Source organism: Cupressus sempervirens, chromosome 6, assembly GCF_028749045.1.
Source record: "Cupressus sempervirens isolate cs-2001-9-10 chromosome 6, ASM2874904v1, whole genome shotgun sequence".
Classification (NCBI taxonomy): Eukaryota; Viridiplantae; Streptophyta; class Pinopsida; order Cupressales; family Cupressaceae; genus Cupressus; species Cupressus sempervirens.
In genome coordinates, this window is record NC_143123.1 from 201,037,477 (window position 1) to 201,062,993 (window position 25,517).

Here is a 25,517-nt window from a genome sequence, read left to right on the forward strand (position 1 = left end):
TAAATCAAATTTTAGGCTTTGGTACTTGTCCAAGTAGCCAACTATTCCTCTTTGTAGCTGAACTCTTTTATCATCGAATTCTGGAAGATCATTAACAATATCATAGTTTTTTTCAATATGGTCATGAGAAGACCTTATGACAGAATAACATAAAAAGGTAATTTCTTTTCTTCTCTTATCCCCCTTATTCACAATAGGCTTCAAGGCCTCATCACTTGCTTTTATTTCATCCCATATGTTTATTGTTCTTTCTAATTGATCATAAAATAATGGCCATTCAATTTTATCTACCAGATACATGAGAGCCTTTCTTAATTTGTCTTCATATTGCAAATTCAGCTCGACATGCAATGCCCATAGTTTGCTCTTTTCTTCTTCAAAGTCTTCAGCTGTGTAGTACTGTGGCCTTTGTGGGGTCTCTGGTATTTCTATGAGAGGAGTGGATTTAAAAGGTTCCACTGGAGGGCAAGGATATGTGATTCTTGGCCTAGAAGATCTCCCCATTACCTTAGTTTCAAGTTCATTTCGTTTTTGAACTTCTTTATTATATGCCTCCAAAACTCTCTCATACTTGGCTTGCAATTCCAATCGCTTATTCTCATCTTTCTCTGCAGCAGCCAAAGTTAATTGAGATGTCTCAGCACTTAAATGTGCCACCTCTACAAAAGTTGTATCCTCTACTCTTTTTACAATCAAATTTCCAATCAACCTAGTATTATCTGATTGTAGAGACATTGTTCTGGATGCTTTTCTGATCGACCAGATAACCAAAGCAGCTTGGTCTGTATTGAACTTAGCACCTGATATCTCCTTTTTATCTTGGGCCAATGTCTCTAATTTATTGGAGACAGAATTAAAAATTAGAGCATCTGCTATATCCCAATTGGGAAGCAATAAAGCACTTGATGCTCTTACCATTTCTCTTCCTTCGTCAGGGGTCAGGCTTTGAAATTCCTTTGTCATTTCATCTTTTATTTGTGTCTGAATGGCTGCATCTTCAATCTTCGGATGCTCAACCTTCAATTTATTGCATCTTTCCTCATATTTGCCTATGTTTGTCCTCCATGCAAATTGGTGGAAGGCTCTGGAATTAACAAAACTATCATCTGACAAAAATTGATGACTGGCCTGCTCTATCACAGGGTCCAACTCCTTTCCCTTGAAATCTACCACTGTCAGCTTAAGGCTTGGCATAGGGGGCTCTTGGGGGGTTCCATCATTTAATTCTGCCTGGGTGATAAAAATTCCCCCTTGGGACCCCAGTTGTTCAATTTGTTCTTCAGAAAATTGTTCCTCTCCAATCCGCAAAGGGTATTGTGTAGGTGAATATTCCTCAATGTGAGGACCCTGTTTTTTCATTAATTTTTGCCTCTTAGGAGAGGGCTCATCAGGTCTTTCTTTTAGGGCAACACTAGTGGATGCTATTATTTGTTTGTACTTATCCATAGTGGCTTTTTTATTTTGAATTATATTATAGCCTGGCCTTTACTGGACAATCAATTGTCCTGCCCCTAGATTGGGAGTGAATCCCAGTGTCCTCATTATCTCCTTAGCCTTATCTGGATAAGTATTAATAAAAAAATATTTTTTCTCATTCATAGTCTCCATTGTTTCAAGGAAAGTAATCATGAGTTTATTTATCCTATCTGCCTCTGTGATGGCATTACCCAGAGTATTATAATTTTCATCAAAACAATGAATAAAATCCAAAACCCTTGAGAACACTCCATTTTTCTTTCTTGGTTTCCTGTTCTTGTAAAGAGAACTCATTTCTTATTATGTCTTCAGGAAAGTATGACTCATGTTTTATTTTCCCCAACTTAGCTCTGTGCCTAAAGGCTAAGTCATAGAATCCCTCAGTGTCACAAAAATGGGGATGAGAGATAGCCATCTTGTACTGATCTAGTATTTTATACAGAGAAAGCCAACCCCCTTTTGTGATCACAAATTGGTGGGCTGCAGTGCAAGTTAAGAATATTGACCCTCTTTTCCTTTTCAACAAATAAGTTTCCTCCAATCCTCCTAGCTGTCACAAAAATTCAGCTACCCCTACCTTCAATGGCGCCTGGTAAGGTAATACATGAGGAGCACCTCTGAAACCATAAATCCTAAAGATAGTTGAAACTGAGTATGGGATGATGTCTCCCCAATTATGTGACACTTTCAAACCAACAGGATTATCCAGGGGCCTAATAAGACTTACCAGTGCCTTAGGCACTTTGGGATTGTCACTTAATAATAAGCACTTGAACTTTGAAGCAAAGTACCTATCAAACCTGACAAAACTAGCCTTTTCTGCTTCCCAGGTCATATCGTCACTCCATAACTGGATTGGTAGTGCTTCCCCATCTTGTTCTCTGTTCAATTTCATTTCTTTACCAAAATATGTTACTCCTTTGAACAAAAACATATGCATCAACAAGGAATAGTTACAAAAAATTTTCTCGACTTTGCCTCTTGCAATCCCAACCAGGCCAGTGTGAATTTCTTCTGCTAAATAGGAGGCAAAATAAAAAATAACATCCACACCAAAAGAGAAAATCTGAGTGATCATATACATAAAACCTATGGGCATAAAATCCTCTTCATCTTCACCAAAAACTCTACATAGAGTCCTGTATGCCTCCATAGCCTTGGTATTGAAATATGCCCTTTTAAAAGGTTCCCTAGAGGATGTTGTAATCGTTGGCAAATTTCCAATTTGCCTATATGTGCCCTCAGTGCACCCTGCCTAATTGCATCCTTCTTTGACATTTATTCTTTCTCTAATTCTTGTAGGTCAATGGGCACATGATAGTCTGTCAGAGGCCCTAAACCAAATACCTCTCGAATTTCCTCTGGGCTGATTGTGCTGATTGTGATCAGAATTTTGCCATCAATTCTTCTCACCACTCTGATTGCTTGATCATAATTTTTGGCAACAGCTTCTAAAAGGTCAAAATCCATAAAAACACTTGGAACTACTAACTTTCCTAAGTCAAAGTTCCAGATATTGGCATGTGGGGCAAATAAATTCCTTTCTAAAAACCATTTCTTAACCAAAGAAAGACCAATTTGAGAAGTTATGGCACCTCGGACCCAATTCCCCTTATCATATAACCCATCTGCGATTTTGAGCCTAGGGTTTAATGAGGTTAACTTTTTCACTTTCACAGTTTCATTGGTAGACTCGGGGAGCAATTCAAGCAGGTCATCATGGATATTCCTGGCCAAATAATCTTCCTGCCCAGAGAATACCTTCTTGGGAGGCATACTGGATATAGTTTGCAGAAAACTAAATTGCTACAAAGATTATAGTATACGGGAACTTGCTTTTTCTTGCTTATTCTTCTCTGTAATTTTGCAATGTCTTGTGAACAATGGGAAACTGGTTCACGTTTTGATAAAGCTCAACACAAATTCTCACTAATTTCTTCTGCTTTGGAAGCTTGAAATCTTGTTTGTGTGGGATGGAAATGGCAAGATCTTCTGCAATATACTCTTTTTTTACTCGCACGCAAAGCTTTCATTCCTCATAAATGAACTGTAAGGGAAACAAAGTGGCACCACCTTCTACGTTTAAATTCTCACTGTTGATCTCAAAAAATCCTACGATCTAGGAGTGAAAATAAGGATGACTCATTTTCCACTTGACATGCTGGCAGTCAATCCAATGAAAATTCTCTAACTGTACTTTTCCTTCATTACTGACATTTCAAACTAGAGCCACTAATCCTCGAGGACACGTGTTGCCGATTCGTTACATCACTATACATAAAGAACGAGCATGTTGCCTATGCGATATAGCGACAACCATTGATTCCATCTTGATCGAGCAGCGGACAATTGATTCATTACTTAATACAAATGTGGTGGGTCCCCTATTCATTTGCTTTACTCGCTATGTCGCTATCCTTTAAACTCGAGCAACTCTCCACAGCGATAGCTGTAGATCTAAGCTTGATCTAAAGGCGAGGAAACTGCATTAGAGTTATATAAACTGTGGTGGGTCCCTTAGTCGCCATGTCGCGTTGGGTAAACAGTGCACAACTTCTCATAGCGACTTGGTGATGATCGTTGATTTGATTTTGATCCAATGATCACAATCTTTCATTTGCTGACTTGGGTGTGGGTCCATGTTACTGATGACATGGAAATGTCCTGTCAAACTGGCATATAATCAAATATTCTAATCCTTGTTGTGACCATGTGATTTGGGTGCCGCTGCATGCGGATTTTCAGGCTAGGCACTATGTCACTACCAGCGAGGTGCAAAGATTTTTCGGTCGTGACATAGCGACCTTCGATGTTCTTAAAACTTCCGGTGCATACGTGTTTCCAGCAGGATGCCACCGTGTCCAGGAGATTATGTGGTTCATTTTTGATGAAGCAGATGTTAGGACCCACCTTCAATAATTGCCGCCACAAAACCATTTCTCGTCGAGTCACTATGTTGCAACCGGTGAGATCCATTATTTTTTCGGTTGCGACATGGCGACCTCATGAATATTGTTAAAATCCGATGCTAGGAAAATACCTGCTTTTCAATCATGATTACCACAACTAACACCTCTGACAAAGTAATAAAGGCGCACGTCCATAATATCACTTGGGAACTTTCATGGTCACCAGATTTTTCAAAATCTGCCGTCCTCTATACTCTCCAATAAGGCGTTATGTCGCTACCGGCAGGGTGCAAACTTTTTCCAAATGCAACATAGTGACTCATTGAAAAACTAGACTCTAGTGATGCCACTTGCAATTCATTACACTTGGTTCCTTTTCTAGTTTTGACAATTCTGACATGAAGCACATGACTGAACCTTTTTGAAACAATGCAGTTTTCTGGCGCCGACCCTCCACTTTATGACACCGCTAGTCAATTTCACGGTAGTCGCTATGTCGCTATCATTAAAAAACTTTCATTTTCACATAGCAACAAAACGACAGCCGTAGATCTTATAAAGATCAGACGGTGGGAACAAAATGGGTAAAAGGCACTTGGTACAATGGAAGATTTAAACGGGTCAAGAAAAATTCGAAATTTGAAAGGCTTCGCGCCCGAATAAATCAAAAAGAATGTAAGACTTAGGGTTTAGTAGGTTTTTTGAAAGGTTATTAAAAATGCAAGGCCAAAAAACCAAAAATCCTAGTAGGCAAGCAATGGATTCAATTCTGATTTTTTATACCTAGACTAAAAGAATTTTATTTTGTAAAAAATCAGACCAACATGCTCATTGTTCCAGCACTATTCCCCACCATTGGACAAGGATTCCATGTTGTTGGCTTATGTTTGATCATCAAAACATTGTTTGGACTATCATGGCAATAAAAGTTAGAAGTTGTTGTTTATCCCTTTCAACTATCTTAAGGGCTTGAGTTCACAATCTAAATCATTTTGTTATCCTACAACCACGGTGACTGTTGAATTGTTCAAAGTTTGATTGCAATAGTGAAACTAATTTGATAGTGACTTCTAATCCATTAAAGGTGTTGCTTTTGTGTTACAAAACAAAGGTTTGACGGAAGGAAATGCATCTCAAAGTTCATGAGGACTCAAAGGTCTTTGATCCTGTTTAGAGTTCTCATGACTAAAGGGATGACCATTCAGCAGATGAATTGATACTATTGCACTCATTGCAAACACTCCTTAATTTGGGTACACAGAGGTAGAAACAAACTAAAGATTCCAGATTGGCTCCATACACAGCCAATATAATCAATAGATCACTGAGTTGGGGGACATCAAGTGGCCACAGACAATTACGCACTTGCTAATTCTTGTGTAGGGGTTACTTACTGTTGAGGATACAAGGCTGGCTGTCTAAGCAGGTGTAATTGTTTCAATCAATGGCTCATCCTAGTCACCGGAAGAGGATTTGCAGCAACAATAAGCCATCATACTTTAATTAATGGACAACAGATAAAGGAAATGAAGGAAAAGCACATGTCATGTTATGACCATTTTCTGAAATTTGCTAATGGATCAGATTTTACTAAGGAACGATATAATACCATGATCAAAAGTAATAAGCTATTGGATGATCATAATCGGGTGTTTGATAGAGGAAAGGATTAGGGTTCACTTTTTGGGGGGCTTGGGGCAACCCAATTTCACTTTGCATCAGGTTGTGACAACAAGGCATGAGATTCAAGTCTCTACAGATGGTTGAAGTGCAAACTTCACGGCATGCAAGAGGCACCAAAATATCACAAACCAGGAAATCATTTCAATGATTCAGTTATGAGAAGCAATGCCTATTCCCTAAAAAACACGACATCCAAAACAGAGCATGTTAGAAACATAACCTCTCACTCAAAGCCTCCATCCTTTTCACATGGTGCCGTCAAGAGTTTTTATAAGGATCACACTCCATGGAAAAAGAAAAAATCACTGAGAATTCAAGAGCCAAAGAATTATATTGACATTAAAAATCATGCCCAACTTGGCTTCCCATCTCAATGGCATCGTAATGGCCACAGGTTCAAGGGAAATGCGATGAGAGCAAGGCTTAGCCTTTACAAGACACAAAGACATTTGTCAAATCCTTATATACGTGGATTTAGAGCTAATATGCGGCAAAGATAAACATGGTCAAAATCCATTATATGATGCAGGTAGAAGAAAATATGGAATATTGATAAACTACAATAGTTTATTTAAGGAAGCCCTATGGAAGCTAGCGGATTAACAATATTCAACTTTTGACTATACAATAAATCTTATTTAACTTTGATTGGTAAACAAAAGTGCGTCTATAAAGTGCAATTATAAATGTTGTTTAATTTGTTTAAAAGGGAAAAGAAATGACTTTTGACTTTGAAAAGACATTCTTTTAATTACCAAATATAAATAAGGGGATATATGAGCAAGTAATAAAAAAGACATATTGGAACAAGAATACATTATCGGAGAAGCATATGTAAGTTGTATTCAGAATTTTTGTAAGGAGGAACAAGGAGTGTGAACGATGACTTGCAATTTAAATTCGAATATTATATTTTATTGATGAATAAAAGACCTTTTTGTTTATATTTATTTAAGGCATAGAGATTTAAATTACAGTTTCGATTCGTCCTTTATGATTAGTAAGAAGAATATTGAGTTATTTCGACAAAGCTTATATATTGGATTTTTCTGCATTCTTTGTTCGATAATCAGGGATAGCGTGAAATGAATAAGTATTTCCTTATCTTTGTCTAATTGGACTTCTGCCAAAGAAAAAGACCCATTTGGAGTGATAGAGAATTGCATATAAGATTTATCTTTTGTAGAGCATAGGATTAATTGATGATATTTTAATAAATATTGTCTCATAAAGTTGTACGTAATAATCTTCATTGTGGTTAACTCTGTTAAGCAAAGCACTGGTCTTTTGAATCATTGGAGTACAATTATTGGATTTATAATTGAAGTCAGTAATCTATATATTTCCTTCTTGAAAGCATTAACCCAATTGTTAAGTTCTATATAAAACATTTAGTCATTCATACAATTTTTATTTTGATCGAGTTCAAGGACCTTGCTAGCCTAAGAACTCACCAAGTCTAAATTCTCTATTTAAAATCTTTGAACAAGGTAATCAAGTTTGAAGTAAAGGTTTACCCACCTAGGTGTAGCGAAGGCTAAAGTGCAAGGGAATATGGATTATTCCCTTCGTTGGTCAAAACTGATTGAGAGATCCTATTGGAGAATTGACAAAGCTCCTGGATTTCTAATTTACAATTTTGGGAACCAACAGATTGACGACTCTACTGGAGAGAGTTGCTCATAATATATATTGTGAAGTTACCCAAAATTTTAGATTTCGTAGATTAGAATTAGAAAGCAATTGTATCAGTTTGTTTGGAAGTGTACTCTGCTGGAAGCAAGAACCTGGAAGGTCAGCAAATCAATACATTTCTCAAAAGAGGTTTTGACTCTATTCAATGAAGTTTTAGCTGGTAACTCTACTCAAGGAGAAGAATTAGAAGGAAATGGTATATCGTTTTTTCAAATGTATCGATCATTTCAAAGAAAGTCTTTTATTCAAGATGGCATAAGGTTATTGGATCTCAAAAATTTTGATTGTAAGCCTAACAAGTTGTTTCCAAAGCTTTTACAACTTGTACCAGAGTTTCATAGGGAATGGGATGAATCAACACTTCAACATTTGGATGCATTTACATTTATAGAAGATTGTGAGATTAGTGCAGAAGATCAGGTGATTGAAGCTATTTGTCAGGACATTAAAAGACAATGCAAGATAGACACATGAGTCATTACTACACAAAGTATCTCACTTTAGAATTTTTTTGAACAATGGTTCCTATATGAATTTCATGATGCAAGTGAGGAAGATAACATGTGTTACGAACGGTATGAAGACCAAAGCTACAACATGGAAGAGGATCTTAACATGTCTCCACTTGATGCCCTTTTCAATTTGAAAAGCTTTGAAGGGGAGTCTTCAACACATTTGTTTATGAGGATGACAAGCACTTATCATGAGATACCACCAAACCTCATGTTTCTATTTGAGGAATTTCTACACAAATTTTTTGAGTTGGGAATCTCACCAAAGGGCCCTAATGTGAAGCTTCTTTTTCAGATATTATAAGAAGATAATGAAGATAGAGAAGAGGAGGCTTATGATTAGATAGAAGAAAGCCTTATGCTTGATGACGATCTCAGTGATGACGAAGATCCAAATTACATGTCTCCTTTGAATGCATTTTTGAACTTGGAAAAATGAGAAGAGGAATCCGCATTACAATTATTCATAAGGATGTTTAATGTTCATCAAGAAATACCTTTGGAATACAGACCTCCATCCTCTGATCTTTTCAACAGAATGTGTGAATTAGGTCTCTTATATGATCACCAATTCCTTATTTTTCTGAAATATATATTTGATGAACTGATTGTAGAGGAGGATGAATGAAGGATTGAAGTAAAATGAGTCAAGTGAGGTTTCTGTTTTAAATGGACAAGACTTTTTTGGACAGTCCAAGGAAAGATCTATCCATGATGATACTTGTGTAACATCAAATATCATTGAATGTAAAATGAGGAAGAGAATTCTCTTAGCATGGAAGAAATTTCAGATTTGTTGGACATGGAATATAAGAAGCATGTTGAGAAAAATGGTCCAAATTTTTTCTCAACCACCACAGTAAACATGTTAATGGAACAACACATATTCAAGAGGTGTTGGGTGAAACAAATGATGATTATTAGAAGGATCAATTTAGTAAAGGATACACTATTTGCTGATATTATATGTAATGGAACACCTGAGGAGCCGGTTGAAAGTTCTCATGAAGGTATGCCTGAATTCTCTATGTTCTTGAACCCATGTTTGAAGAGGAAGCAAAAGAAGATGTGCCTGAGTTCTCTATGCTCTTGAATCCAATGTTTGAAGAAAATCTTCTATGCAGTCAAGTCCATCAGCATCATGGTGAAGGTAGTAAGCCTAATGATGATTTTGAAGTTGATAAAACTCATATGCATTCAGAAGGTGAAACATCTTTTAACTTACCATATGAGGAGGAGTTATATCAAATAGGTGAAGATGAGATAAAACCAAATGGGCATAATGAGGAGAATGGGTTGAAGATTAGTTCTGAATTTTTTCCAAATCTCCTATTTGATCAAATCTTGATAATAGAGATGTAGTATTTCCTAAATCTGAGTTATCCTCAAAACCTTTTTGTGAAGAGAAACATTTGTTGACAATTGGCTAATAGTGATATATAATTGTTGTCATTAATGGCAACACATGATGTACATGTTGACAAGAAACCTCGAAAATAAAGATACTTAGTATTTGGTTATCAGAAAATTGTCTAAGTATAGAATTTGGTTTAAAGCAGTACATTGTTTTGTTTATAACATGTTGCAGACGTCATATTATGACAAGCGAAGTTACATGGAGATAGTATACATGTTGGTGATGTCGTGTATAACCTCAGAAGTTTGTACGGACTGTATGGAACAGAGTTAATCGTGTTTTGATGAAGCAGGACAGCGGAATTGAAGGAAATAATTGTTTTGATTGCAAAACAATTACTTGTCCAATTAGGGCTGACATCCTAGATGTTTACTCTAACTTGGAAAAGTGAGTTGTGGTCTTAGTCGACCTAGTAGTATTTTATGTATAGGCATGGTATTTATGCAAAGGACTTCTTGCGATAAGAAGTGTGCGTGCTTGTATGATTATGTAATTGTGAATTGCGAAGTAAGCGAACTTTTGTGAAATCGATATATGCGAAGTTTTATCTGGTGATCTGAGATCGAGCTAAAGATCAAAAATCAGACAAAGAAGGCAAATAACAGTAAATTACTTGTTTGAGCAGTGAGCTCTTCTTGTAATTGAAATTGCATGTTTGGGCAATGGGCTCATCTTGCATACATTATACAACTCCTAACAGGGTTGGCACAACTCCTCACAGGGTTGGAATCTCCTAATAGGGATTGGTTATATTGAATTTGCTCATTGACTCCTAACAGGTCCATCCTCTAACAAGGAACATATATATCAATATATTATCTAGTGGGTATCATCCCCAGTGGGGTTTTCCCTTTCCTAGGGTTTCCCTAGTTAACAAAATATGATGTCATAAGTTATCTTTGTGTATTGTTATTGTTACTGTTCATCATTACTTTATTGCTTTGTTATGCATGGTTTAAAGTAAGTAATAATATCCAGTTGGCGACTAAAGTTTGTAGATTACTGATTCACCCCCCCCTCTCAATAATCCCTATTTCTAACAACATCCAGAGTATAGAGCCAATTGGGTGCAAAGGGGCATCTAAGTAGAAAAACTTAAGCAAAAAAACTTAATCTAGATACTTGTAGGAGTGATCAAATGCATAAGGATCCTCCATGCAGCAAAAACCACAATGCACTTGATGACCTCTCAAAGGCTAGACAACGTCATATACCAAATAGTGCAGTTATGAAGTGGAACCAATAGGTATTCTCTATAAGGATAATACATCTAATACATATTTGAAATATGGGCAATAGACAAAGGAAATGAAGGAAAAGCACGTCATGTCATGATCATTTTCTGAAATTTGCTAATGGATCAGATTTCACTAAGGAGCGATATGATACCATGATCAGAAGGAATAAGCTGTTGGATGATCAAAATCGGGTGTTTGATAGAGGAAAGGATTAGGGTTCATTTCTTGGGGGGCCTGGGGCCATCCAATTTCACTTTGCATCAAGTTGTGATGAAACATAAGATTCAAGTCTCTACAGATGGTTGAAGTGCAAATTTTGCGGCATGCAGGAGACACCAAAATATCACAAACTGGGACATCAATTCAATGTTTCAGTTATGAGAAGCATCATCTACTCCCTGAAAAATATGTCATCCAAAACCAAGCATGTTAGAAACATAACCTCTCCGACAAAGCCTCCATCCTTCTTGCACAGTGTTGTCAAGAGTTTTTATAAGGATTGCACGCCATGAACAAAACAAAAATCAGAGAGATGTCAGGAGCCAAAGAATTATAAAGTGATTGCCTTTTCACTAACATTTCATGACTTGTTGATCTCAAATTATAATAGAGACGATTCTATAGGAAGCCGTAGGTGTGAGGAAATATACTATCATTCAAAATTATGCCCAACGTAGCTTCCCATCTTAATGACATTGTAATGACCACATGTCAAAGGGAAATGCGATGAGAGCAAGGATTAGCCTTTATGGGACACAAAGACATATTCCAAATCCCTATATACATGGATTCAGAGCTAATATATGACAAAGATAAACATGGTCAAAATCCATGATATGATGCAAATAGAAGAAAATATGGAGTATTGATAAATTGCGATAGTTTATTTAAGGAAGATCTATAGAAGCTAGTAGATTAACAATAATCAACTTTTGACTATACAATAAATCTTATTTTAACTTGATTGGCAAACAAAAATGCATCTATACTTATAGTGATTATAAATGTTGTTAATTTTGTTCAAAAGGGAAAAGATATGACTTTTGACTTTTGACTTTGAAAAGACATATTCTTTTATATTATCAAATATAAATAAGGAGATATGAGCAAGTATTAAAAAAGACATATTGGAACAAGAACACATTATCAAAGAAGCATTTGCAAGTGATATTCAGAAGTTTTGTAAGGAGGAACAAGGAATGTAAATGATGACTTGTAATTTAAATTCGAGTATTATATTTTAATGATGAATATAAGACCTTTTTGCTTATATTTATTTAAGGCATAAAGATTTAAATTACAGTTTGGATTCATCCCTTATGATCAGTAAGAAGATTATTGAATTATTCTGACAAAGCTTTTGTATTGGATTTTTCTACATTCTTTGTTTGATAAATAGGGATAGCGTGAAATAAATAAGTACTTCCTTATCTTTGTCTAATTGGACTTCCGCCAAAGAAGATAAGACCCTTTTGGACTGACAGAGAATTGCATATAAGATTTATCTTTTGCAGAGCACAAGTTTAATTGATGATATTTTAAATAAATAGTCTCATAAAGTTGTACATAATAACCTTCATTGTGGTTAACTCTGTTACCCGGATAAGCGGTCTTTTGAATCATTGAAGTATAATTATTGGATTCATCATTGAAGTCAATAATCTATATATTTCCTTCTTGCAAGCATTAACCCAATTGTTAAGTTCTATATAAAACATCCAATCATTCATTCAATTTTATTTTGATCGAGTTCAAGGACCTTGCTAGCCTAAGAAGTCACCAAGTCTAAATTCGCTATATAAAAGCTTTGAACAAGGTAATTAGGTTTGAAGTAAAGGTTTACCTGTCTAGGTGTAACAAAGCCTAAAGTGCAGGGGAATATGGATTATTCCCATTCGTTGGCTAGAATTGATTGATAGATCCTATTGGAGAATTGATAAAGATCTTGGATTTCCAATCTGCGGTTTTGGGATCCAACACCAGGTACTTAGTTTATTTTTCATCTTGGATTTTACGTAATAGGGGTTGTGTATACAAATTATAAAAACTTTTATTTTATAATTTATTTCAAGCATTAATTCCATCACGTAGGGCCTGTAGGGAAAAAAATCAATTTTAGATGTATTGGGATCAATATATACTTTTTTAAATCGGAAACTCTTAGCAGTCCTCGAAACAACTAGGAAACGAAAATCAGTCCTCGAGATGGTCAACGAGATCTGGAAACTCGTTGACCATTTCCTAAGGTTGGGGGAGATGTTTTTGAAGCTTGGGGCTTAGGGGTGGCAATGCATCCCTGGGTAACGTAGCTTGAATCAGATGCTAGATTGAAGCTAAACAAACCCCTTGATCAACTATTATATGGCTGTAGACACCCTTAACCGCATGATGTTTTTGCCTTCTATTGCAACCCTTCCTGCAAGTTTTATCACCACTGTTCAGTGCCAAACTGGAAGCCCAATCCTGGAAGTGTGACAAGATAACAACAATGCCTTCTAGGCAAACACACAAGAATTACAACTCTATAGATTTGTGTCTGAAGTGATTGGAAACTCTTCTAGGGGACATTACGAAGGAGGTGATTAAGTGATGGAATGATGACAATATAGAAAGCTTTCAAGACTGATTTCAAGTAGGTGATTTGTCGATGCCATAATACAAAACAATCAAGGATGCAAATTCATATTCCAGTTTCTGATGCTTTCACCAAATTTGGATATTTCAAACATGGGGCATCTTGTCGTAGGATGAAGACCAACAATGGGTAATGTAATATGGGTTGTGTCTTGTCAGGTACTTAGTTTATTTCATCATAGATTTTACGTAATAAGGGTTGTGTCTTGTCAGGCACTTAGTTTATTTTTCAGCATTGGTTTTGTAATTTTGTTATTGACAAATTACATGTAATTGGGGAACAAGATTTAATTGCATGTGATACTAGCACTTGCAAATCTATAACATGTACTCCAACTGCACGTCAAAGATAGTTAGGACTTGCAGTTTGAATAAATAAAAGTTAGTTAGGGAATAGGTCAAAGTTTGTGGGGTTTCTCCCACCTTTCTCTTAGCTCCTCACCTATAAATAGAGGAGGGTGCTCATTGTAATTTTCATCTTTTGGCAATGCAAGAAAACTCTGCCAATTTTTATATGCACTCTAAAGACTTTGTGCTTAGATGTAGATTAAATTGCATTCAATAAAGAGTCAGGTTAGTTTGAGACTTTGTGCCAATCCAAACTCTGATGTGAAGACATTTTCTTGAGTTGATTGTGAATTTTTGTTCTATTGTTTAAAAGGGATTTGAACACAATCTTGTAGACTTTTGAGTCGTTTATTGTGTTTAGAGTTATAATTTGGTTCCATATTTGGTCTTACAGACTTTGAGTTGCTTATCAAGTTTGAACTTTGAAGCTATTGTAGGATACACAAATAAGAAGGTAGCTTGCAAACTTTGTGCTACTTTTACTTTCCCAGTTTGCGCATGCAGGGTGAAACTCATGTTGGAGACTTTGAGCCGTATATATGCTTCATTCTTAATCTCAAAATCTCATAAGGAGCCATGAAAGACTTTGAGCTTTGATGAATTTCTTTAATATATAAAAATGCTGTTACATTGAAGATTATTCTTACATTTAATCTTATGTTTATCGGAATTATTGTGCCAACAAATGCTTTGTAAGTGAAATACACTATCACTTTAAGATTGTATTGTAATAGTAACATCAATTCGGAAATAAGAGAATAGGATGAATGTCCCACCCTGATTTGAGTTAGCGTAAATAAGTAGCTATTTATTTTGTTGATTCTAGTAGCAATAAAAAGGGGGAAGCGTTTCTTGAGAAGTAGGAGAGACTTTGTCTCATATGCTATGGTTGGAACCTCTATTTTGCAATTGATCCTTAAAAACTATCGGTTGCAAGCTATCCACAGTTATGTTAGTTGAGATCATAGCGACTTACAAAATCGCCACCCAATAAGTTTAACCAAAGAAGGTGTTGATTTGCGCATCTAAGCCATCAAGCTGATGGCTTTGCAACAAAACATTTGATTCAGGCATGCAAATATTTTCTATTAGCACTTAATTTATGTAGTACCCTCTTTAACTCATGTGACTGCTGAAATTAAAAGGTTGTCACCTCTTCCAGTTTTCTAGAAAAGAGTTATCTTAATGATCATGATGTCCAGCTTCCCTTCTAATATAACAAAGTCTTTGCCAAAAATCCTCTTCATTAAATTGTTTCGTTATTCCTTTTATCCATCGTTCATGTTTTCAGAGGATTAATTCATTCACTTATTCAATTTTATTTTTTATTTTTATATGCAATTGTAATGTCCCCGATTTAGCAGGTCTCTGAACAGTGGTTTTGTCAGCTCATCATCGTGACCCTCATGAGTTGACGTTTGGATTTGGGGGTCTTTGTCCGGATATTGCTATTTTTGGACTTACTATTTTTAGTAAGTCACTTTTGAACGGTTACTTTTTTTGGGTGTGTAGTTTAGGCAAGGTAAACGTTTGGTTTCTTATTTGATCTCTTGATGAATTATTATGGGAGTCATTTATTTGGAGGATTGTGGCTTAATGATTATTTATGATACACTTTATTATCATTGTATTTTATAATATGAAGTGTTATGACTCTATATTATAAAAGTTGCCTTTAAGTGAAGAGTGTGAGCTTGAAGCTAAGTGGCTCAACTCTGTAGTATAAATATGGCTTTTTGGAAAAGGAGAAATCATCTTGATTATATATTTTCTTATCTGATTATCCAGTGAGGGTTTTTTCCTGAATTTCTGAGAATTTTTCATAAGAGAAGTTTTGTGAATTGCTGTTGTTGTATAGCAATTGCGTACATTCTTCTACTGTTGATTGCTGTGACCATCACCTATATTGCCTCCATTGGATGACGAAGGAAGATTGGAATTGATTCCGGAGTCGATTCTTGATACTAGGAAGAGACAGTTGCGACGGAGGACTATCCGTGAGTTGTTGGTTAAGTGACATAACCTACCAGAGGAGGATGCTACTTGGGAACCTGAGGATATTCTACAACACCCTAGATTGCAATTACTTGAGGAGAAGCAATCTTGGGGAGGGAGGACTGTAATGTCCCCGATTTAGCAGGTCTCTGAACTATGGTTTTGTCAACTCATTATCGTGACTCGTGAGTTGACGTTTGGATTTGGGGGTCTTTGTTTGGATATTGCTATTTTTGGACTTACTATTTTTAGTAAGTCACTTTCGGACGACTACTTTTCTTGGGTGTTCAGTTCATGCAAGGTGAACGTCTGGTTTGTTATTTGATCTCTCAATGAATTATTATGGGAGTCATATTTATTTGGAGGATTGTGGCTTAATGATCATTTATGATACACTTTATTATCATTGCATTTTATAATATAAAGTGTTATGACTTTATATAATAAAAGTTGCTTTTAAGTGAAGAGTGTGAGCTTGAAGCTAAGTGGCTCAACTTTGTAGTATAAATATGGCTTTTTCGAGAAGGAGAAATCATCTTGATTATATATTTTCTTATGTGATTATCCAGTGAGGGTTTTTTCTTGAATTTTAGTGAATTATTCTAAAGAGAAGTTCTGTGAATTGCTGTTGTTGTATAGCAATTGGGTACATTCTCCTACTGTTGATTGCTGTGACCAGGAGATTGCTATTGGTTTCATACCAAGATTGGGAAGTGATAATTGTTTTGCCTTAATCTGAATTCTGCAAGAGGTGAGACGAGTTTGGAAGCAGAGAGGGGCCGAGTGTCATCTGATAGCAATGCGCAGCAAAATTAATGGTAAATTGGTATTGTTCTGAGCCATATTTATGTTTATAAAGGGTGGATGGCATTTACAATCAACTAGCAGTCTATTACTTGGTACGTGAGGAGCCTGCGTTCAGTTTGGACAACAATAGGGGTGTGTGATTGTTGAGGAAGAGGTCGGGCTTGCAAACCAAAACCGTGGAGTCATAATTGAAGGATCATTAACTCATGTGAAGCTGGCTGACTGCCCATGTCATACTACTAGAGTCTGTAGCAACTTGGTCTTTGGACGTGACCCATCCTTAAGCATTTGCTGTCACGTATTTTACCAGGTTCATTTAATATTGTGTATTTTGGTTTGTGCAAACAATAATATAAATCATTTCATATTTTATAAAGGATTCTATTCAAACATTATATTGTCTCAAAGCAATTTCATTATCCACAACAAGTCTTACAATTTGGAAAACTTATAAAGACCAAGGGAAATTGAGTTTACTTTAAGGAACTTTAACAAAGGCCAGTTAGGTTCTTTTTAGTGGTATTAGAGTGGTTTCTTGCCAGCCTGCAGGAATTTGGGCTCAGAGGGATATTTTCTTGTTCTGCATCTTGAGATATGGATGGTGATCGAAGGTTTGTGCCAAGCATGCATTATACTCGACAAGGACATAATTCACCTCCAAGGAAACAGAGCCGGAGATTCAGTTTGGTTTAGTGGGAAGCCCGGGTAGTTCTAGTGGCATTGGATGATGGGTCCCAGATGCTGAGGTTGATAGAGATGCCCTGTAGGCATTTAGAAATATCGCAGCCAGGCAACAATAGATGATAGGTGTTCTCCAACAGTTGTCTAATACCTTGCAGTAGTTAGCTTTGCAACAAGATCAGGGTAGAGAGAGAGATTGAGATGTTTCTGTCGGTTCCCATAGGTCATGTGTGGATGCAGGGCCCAGGGCTGATGATAGGCACAAAATTGAGGATCATGTTAGGATGGATGACAGGTTGGACAGGATAGGTTATATTGGTGCTCAGGACAGACCATAGAGACCCACTTTCCTGAGACCTGAATTAGATGCAGTGAACACTACATCTGATGCCGCTCCTTTTGTTGATGATGTATTGACTCATTTTCATGAGTGGGATGCTCTTCCTTAGGCATTAAAGGATAACTTGAGTTTAAACAGATATCTGACATGGAAGCATGAGCATTACAAGGGTAGGCCTGCTACTGACAGACAACAACTTAGGTATACTGAACTTCAGCAGGTAGTTGGTAAGATGACATTGGCTCATTTTGATGGGAGCGGTAGAGTGACTGCTAGAGCTTGGGTCCACAAGCTCGACACCTACCTCGCTTTGCGTCCTATGACTCAGGAGGACACCATCAGGTTTGCCATGCTACACCTTGATGGAGTCACGCATGATGGAGTCACGCACGATTGGTGGTATCATGCTTTAGTATCTCTCCATCATGATTAGATCATATTATACCAGGAGTTTGTTGACAGGTTGATAGAATGCTTTGACAAGAAGGATCTTGAGGTATATTTTAGGGAGTTGGCTTAGTTACAAGAGACAACTGGTTTGGAGGCATTCATCAGTGAGTTCCAGAGGTTGTTAGTGATGGTATATGACATATCTGAGCGGAGGAGGGTTACGCTTTTCATTGAGGGTCTTGCTGAGCCACTCAGAGGGTGGGTTAAGTCACTAGATCCCCTTTCATTGTAGGAGGCAATGAAAAAAGCCCGTAACTTAGAGGCCTCTACACCTAGAAGCAAGTTTGCCTCGAAGCCTGCTACGTCCTCCTATGATAGGGCACCTCCCCGGAGAGAGGAGAAGACTAAGGGTAAGCATCCTGCTGCAGCACATTTGGACTGGGAAACAATAATGATTTGAGAGGAGGAAGTTGTGTTTCTACTGCAGGGCTCCTTATGATGTCGACCATGATTGTCCTATGAAGCCTAAGGGTAAAAATAGGATGATGGAGTGGTTCTATGATGATGATGGTAATGCTGAGTTTTAGGAGCAGTCCGGAGATTATAATCAAGATCAACATAGGAGTGATGATGTTGATGATGAGGTGGATGACTCCAACCTCAAGGTAGCTTACTTATCTAGAATGAGGAAGGAGGGAGTTTTCAGGATGCGTGGGCTCATATCTGGATAGGGTATTGTTGCTTTGTTTGATACTGGAGCTACTTATCATTTTATTGATGCACGTTTAGTTACCAGGAGAGGTATGCAGATTGAGGATTTTGAGGGCCTACGGGTATAGGTAGCTGATGGTTACACCTTGAAGTGTAACAAGATGATTACAAATCTTCTTGTGAAACTTAATAAATATGCTTTCACTACAGATTTTTATGTGGTAGACATGGGGGGAACAAATATAGTTCTTGGCATGGCTTGGTTATACACACTTAAGGATATCTACCTGAGTACAAAGAAGATGGAGATGAGATTCATCAAGGATGGGCAACCCTAGGATCTCAAAGCAATCTGTAATGATGAACTGAAGTAGATATCTCTTAGGCGAATGCAGCATTTGGTTCGCCATGAGGATATTATTGATTGGGCAGTGGAGTGCAGGATTATGCCTACTCAAAAGAATATTGAGGAGGCAGAATATCATCTAGATATCCAGCAGTTGAGAATTAGACACTATAAAGTGTTTAATGATTTACCCCTTGGCAGGCTAGCGGATTGTGGGATTGAGCATATTATTGAGTTGGAGGAGGGCACTAAGCCTATTATAATTATGCCTTATTGTCATCTGAAGAGGCTTAGAGATGAGATTGAGAAGACCATACAGGAGCTACTGGATTAGGGGCACATTAGGCCAAGTAAGTCCCCATTCGCTTCTTCTGTTGTTCTGGTGAAGAAGGATGGCACCCTTCGGATTGCATTGATTACCAGATGCTGAATAAGAAGACCATTAAAAACCGGTATCCTATTCCACGGATTGATGAGCTCATTGATGAATTGCATGGGGCAAAGTATTTTTCAAATATTAGCTTGAGGTCCGGCTATCATCAAATCCGGGTTAGAGAGCAAGATATAGAGAAGACTGCATTCAGGTGTCACTGTGGGCATTTTGAGTTTTTGGTCATGCCTTTTGGACTTACCAATGCTCCTACCACTTTCCAGTCCACTATGAACAGGGTGTTTCACAGTCAGCTTCGCAGGTTGTGCTGGTTTTCTTTGATGACATTTTGGACTTGGGATGATCCTATTGTTCATTTGGATACCATTCTGGGTATATTGGATAGGGCTTCCTTGTATGCCAAGGAGTCCAAGTGTGCTCTTAGTATGACAGAGTTGCTTTGCTTGGGGCATATTATTAGTGCTGATGGAGTTCGCATGGACCCAGATAAGATCCATGCTATTGTGGAGTGGCCTACACCTGAGACCTTGACACATTTGAGAGGTTTATTGGTCTTTGTGCCTTTTACTGTAGGTTTGTGACTCGTTTCTCACGACACGCTACTCCCCTTACAGATTTGACTTGTAAGGGTGCTTTCCAATGGTCGGCCCAGGCACAAGAATGTTTTGAGAAGTTTAAGACTATTATGACTTCATGTCCACTATTGGCTTTACCTGATTTTTCTAGGCCTTTCAATTTGCATTGTGACGCTTCCGAAGAGGGTATTGGTGCCATTTTGTCCCAGGATCGACATCCCATAGTTTTTGAGAGCAGGAAACTGTGGGGTCCTGAGAGAACTTTTAATGTTTATGATAAAGAGATGTTAGCCATCATGCATGCTTTAGCTAAATTTAGGCAATATTTAGTGGGCAGCAAGTTTTGCATTAGTACTGATCATAATAGCCTAAGACATTTCCTGGGGCAGAGGGATTTGAATGAGAGGCAGCAGAAATGGGTCAGCAAGCTACAATCTTATGATTTTGATATCTCCTATATCAAGGGGACTCAAAATGTAATTGCAGACAGGGTAACGTGACTTGCGGCGAGTTACGTGAGTCAGGCGAGTCAGTGAGCCGCGCTGACCTCACCAAGTCACAATGACTCGTGACTCGTGAGCGGCGAGTCACGAGGAGTGACTCGCGTGACCTGGCCTGCTTGACTCGGCCGCGACAGGCATAAAACCGGGCCTTGAAAATATAATTTTTTACATGTTTTTTTTATGTTTTTTTTTTACATATCTCACTCATATAACCCTAAAAGGGCTCCCATAACAGTCTATAGTGAAAAGAAGAAAGAGAGAGAGAGGTAGAAGAGAAATAGAGGTTTCTTGTTTTGCAACCAGCTGAAAGGAGGAGGAGAAAAGCTTGCATTTGTGACATTGGAGTTTGCATTTCGATCATCAAGGAGTTTATAGGAGCTCTTCTCAACACTTCCCAAAGCATTTGAAAGAGGTAAGACTTGATTGTTTAGATTTTGATGATTTTTTTGTCTATGCTTATGGGTTTTTTGCATGAATTTTTTTTGTTTGTTTATGAGTTTTTTTTTTAAACTTTAGATCTTCATAAAATGCAATGCTGAAATGGTAATATTTGGTCTAAAATGTCTTATTGCAGCAACCTTTACATTGTTCCTTAATTAAGTCATAATGGCTTCTGGAGGTAAAAAACCCAAGCTCTCTAAAGGCAACAAAAAAGATGAGTGTTGGAAGTTCACCATAGAATTTTCGGGTAGAAAGAGAACTCAAACAAAATGCCTATTTTGCAAAACCATTAATAGTGGGCGGATAAATAGATTAAAATACCATATTGCTAGCTTACGTGGTCATGATATTGAGCCTTGTGGAGCTGCAACTGTTGAGGCTCAACGTTTTTGTTATGTAGCCTTGGAAAAATATGAACAAGAAAAAGAATTAAAAAAAAAACAATTAGAAGAGTTAGCTTTGATTGGTTCTAGTTCTCTTCCACGCTCATCTGCAAATGTTTCTGAGTCAGTAGGCTGTGTTGGACAAGGTTCTTCCCGTCCCCCCTATCATCCTAGTGCTTCTGTTGCTCGTGCTTCTTCTACATCTATTCCTTGCACTTCTAGTGATGCTACTGCTGCTGCCCCTTCTAGTAGTGCTGCTCTTCTTCGTCCTAGAGTCAGAAAATCTAGTAAGTTGGACAACTTTTTTATACCGCGTACCACTCCTGGTGCACAACCCTCACTTGAGAGCATGGGCTGGAATAGGGAGATACATGAAGCTGGAGTAAGAGCAATTTGCAAGTTTTGGTTTTTCTGCGACATTCCATTTATAGCAGCCAGGTACTTCAAGTTTTCAACTTCATTTATATTTGATTGTTTTACGTTTTAAGTTTTAAAATTTATATTCAATTTTATACTTTTAACTTGATGTTGAAAATTTGAAATATGCTAATTAAAATGTTTTTATAAATGTAATAGGAGTTCTTATTGGAAGGGGATGATTGATGCAGTTTCCATCTGTGGTGCGGGGTTCAAAGCCCCCACTGAAGATGAGTTGAGTGACCCCCTCTTGCTAGATATGGTTGAGGAGATGAAACTTGAGTTGGAGGACCACAAAAAGATTTGGAGCCAAAAGGGGTGTACCATCATGACAGATGGATGGACAGATAGGAGGTCCAGAACCCTCCTAAATTTTCTTGTTTCTAGCGGAGGTAATTCATCATGCTCTACTTCTTGAAGTCTAAAATTTAATGTATACTATTATTGAATAACGAAAATTTTGTTTTATTGAGTATTGATTCTTGATTCTTGAATGATAATTATTTTGTTTAATTTTCACTTTCAGGATCCACCATGTTTTTGAGGTCCATAGATGCTTCCTCATGTGTGAAAAATGCAAAATTGTTATGTGAGACTATTGAGGAGGTCATAAGGGAGGTGGGGGAAGACAATGTTGTCCAAGTGGTGACAGATAATGCAGCTAATTATGTTGCTGCAGGTAAAATTTGAACTTCTACTTTCTAAGTTCTACTTCTGAAAAATTTGTTTTAGTTTTTGATTAAATTTTGAAAATTAAAAGTTTTTTAATACATCAAAAATTTTCATTGTTTACTAACTAATTTAAAATTGCTGCAGGAAAACTATTGATGGAGAGACACCCAAAAATCTTTTGGACTCCATGTGCGGCCCATTGCATCGACCTCATGTTAGAGGATATTGGCAAGCTTGTATGGGTGAAATCATGTGTTACCAAGGCCAAAAATCTTTGTAAGTTCATCTATAATCATGCCTTGGTCCTCAGCACTATGAGAAAATACACGAAGGGAAAGGAGTTGGCTCGTCCTGGTATCACAAGATTTGCCTCTAACTTTATCACACTAAAATCCTTGTTGAGTTCAAGGTTAGAGTTGAGGTGCATGTTTGTTGGTCCAAAATGGAGTTCCTCCTCCTTTGCGAGCAGCCCTGCAGGGATAGATGCAACAAAATGCATTTATGATGATGATGATTTTTGGGAGCCATGTTTGAAAATTGTGGAGGTAATTTAAAATTTAAATTTTAAATTTTAAAAGCTTAAGTCTTAAAATTTTATAAATTAATTTCTCATACATATTTTTGTTTTATTTTCATTGTGCAACTTTGCAAAGTTTCATCATTCACTAAATTGTGGTTTTGTTTAATTGTTTTGTAGATCACCGAGCTCCTTGTAGCCCTCCTACGAGTTGTTGATGGTGAGAAGCCCTCTATGGGCTACATTTATGAGGGCATGGATAGGGTCAAGGAGACTATTAAGGCCAAATATGTAGGAGTTGAGGAAAACTATGGCCCTATTTGGGACATAATTGATAGGAGATGGCAAAATCAGCTTCATAAGCCCATCCACGCAGCAGCCTATTACCTCAATTCGGCATACCGTTTCCTTGATGATTTCAAGGTAGATGAGGAGTTTCTTGTGGCCTATACACAGTGGTATCGAAGATGTCCCCTAATCCCACAGATATATTGCTTGAGATGGATGCCTATAATAATGCACCAGGGCTCATTTTTTCAAGTCAAATTTGCAAAGAATGTCGTACAAAATTGCAGCCAGGTAAAGATTGCAGTTTAAGCCTTATACAATCTAATTTATAAATTTCTAGCTTTAAACTTAAATTTCAAATTTTGAAATGAGACTAATATTTTTTTGTTTTCCTTTTTTCAAAATTCAGATAGATGGTGGCAAATGTTTGGGCCTTCAACCAAAAACCTTCAGCAAATCGCCATCCGCATTTTGAGCCAGACAAGTAGCACTTCTGGATGTGAGCGCAACTGGAGCATGTTCGAGCACATCCACTCGAAGAGGCGTAACAGGTTGTCTGTGCAGAAAATGAATAGTCTAGTCTTTGTGCACTACAACCTGCGCATTAGGATCAGGGAGATTTTGGATAGTGACACCTCTCTGATTACTCTAGAGTAGGTTGATCCAGAGTCTGGTTGGATCATTGAGGCTACTGATCCTGTCTTTGATGATGAGGACCTACAGTGGCTTGACCAGGCAGATAGAGAGGGCCAGGCTGAGGCTGTGGCTATGGCAGCAGAGGACCAGAGAGCTCCAGTTGTTCCCAGTGGCACCTTATAGACATTGGCAGAGCCAGAGGCAGAGAGTACAGTTGATCCTAGAGGCACCTCACGAGCTGATGCTATGGCTACTGAGACATCTATGACCTACCTTAGATGCCTTACTAAGAGGCATTTTGTAGATTATACTGAGCCTGAGCTTGAGGTTGAGGCTGAGGTTGGGGATGAGGATGAGGATGACGATGATGATGAGGACTCCGACTAGGAGCCATAGCTGTAGACTTATAGTCTTGTTTTAACTTTTTGTTTAACAGTTTAACAGTAACTTAATATATGATCAGCATTTGGAACATTTGGATTTGATGATGACTATTGAATCTTGATGTGTTGGATTTCATAATGCATAAATGATAATACATATACATTTTGATGGTTTGCATGGATTTATCTTAGTTTGACTTTAATTACTAGTAATATAGTATTTACTTTTAGCAATTTAACTTTGTAAGTTTGTAACTTTGTAGTTTGTAGTATTGTACATATGTAATCGATGTTTGACTTTTAAGTTTTAAGTTTTTAACTTTAAGTATGTGGCATGTGCATTATGATCAAATTATCTTCTATTTAATGATGTTATTGTGTCTTTACGCTTTATTCAATAATGGGTGCATGGAATGTTCTTTAAATCTTAAAAAATCTCAAAATTTCGAGGGTTTTTCACTTTGCCAAGGCACCGCCAAGCCGGGTCACGAGTCAGAGCCGGGTCACGAGTCAAGTTACCCTTGCCGAGTTCGAGCCGAGTCCGAGTCTTGTTACACTGGTTGCAGATGCTTTTTCGAGGAGACCTCATCTTTGTATAGTTTTCGATCTTTTAGAGGATTGGAGACATTTAATTATAGCTGAATATGCCAAGGATCAGTTGGCAACAGGTATTGTGGATGGTAGTATTCAGGATGATAGATATTCGCTTTTAGGGGAGTTGATTATCTACAAAGGAAGGATATATTTGATTCCAGAGTCAGATGTGCGTAAGATTATCCTGTAGGCATTCCATGATTCTCTTATGGTTGGTCACCCATGTTTTTCAAGACTTATAGATAGGTTTGGGAGAGATTTACATGGAAGGGGTTGAAGGTTGATGTTCATCACTATGTCTGAGAGTGTTCGGTTTGTTAGCAGAACAAACACGAACACACATATCCTGTTGGTTTATTACAACCACTTCCTATTCTTGAAAGGAAGTGGGAGGGAATTTCCATGGACTTCATTGTGGGCTTGCCTAAAGCCCAATGACGGGATTGTATATATGTGGTGGTAGATAGGCTCACAAAGTATGCTCATTTTTTCTCTATTACCACTACTTTTTCAGCTGTGCAATTGGTTGAATTAT

General features: G+C 37.4%; 2 protein-coding genes across 2 annotated transcripts in view; both read left to right on the forward strand.

Moving 5' to 3' along the window:
- Nucleotides 1-25,517, forward strand: part of LOC149551928 (isocitrate dehydrogenase [NADP]-like) — a 191,743-nt gene that overhangs the window by 10,995 nt on the left and 155,231 nt on the right. The gene's annotated exons all lie outside the window — the stretch shown is intronic.
- On the forward strand, nucleotides 18,915-24,563 carry LOC149551929 (uncharacterized). The gene is made up of 6 exons (XM_089789749.1): nucleotides 18,915-21,913; nucleotides 22,052-22,284; nucleotides 22,419-22,571; nucleotides 22,709-23,109; nucleotides 23,262-23,660; nucleotides 23,779-24,563. Exons 1-6 carry the CDS (start codon nucleotides 21,258-21,260, stop codon nucleotides 23,842-23,844), a joined length of 1,908 nt encoding a protein of 635 aa, XP_089645875.1. The 5' UTR covers nucleotides 18,915-21,257; the 3' UTR covers nucleotides 23,845-24,563.

Coding starts and splice junctions, on each gene's coding strand:
- LOC149551929 (XM_089789749.1), top strand. CDS start 21,258: ATGGCTTCTGGAGGTAAAAAACCCAAGCTCTCTAAAGGCAACAAAAAA. Junction 21,914..22,051: donor ATTCCATTTATAGCAGCCAG/GTACTTCAAGTT, acceptor TAAATGTAATAG/GAGTTCTTATTGGAAGGGGA. Junction 23,110..23,261: donor CATGTTTGAAAATTGTGGAG/GTAATTTAAAAT, acceptor ATTGTTTTGTAG/ATCACCGAGCTCCTTGTAGC.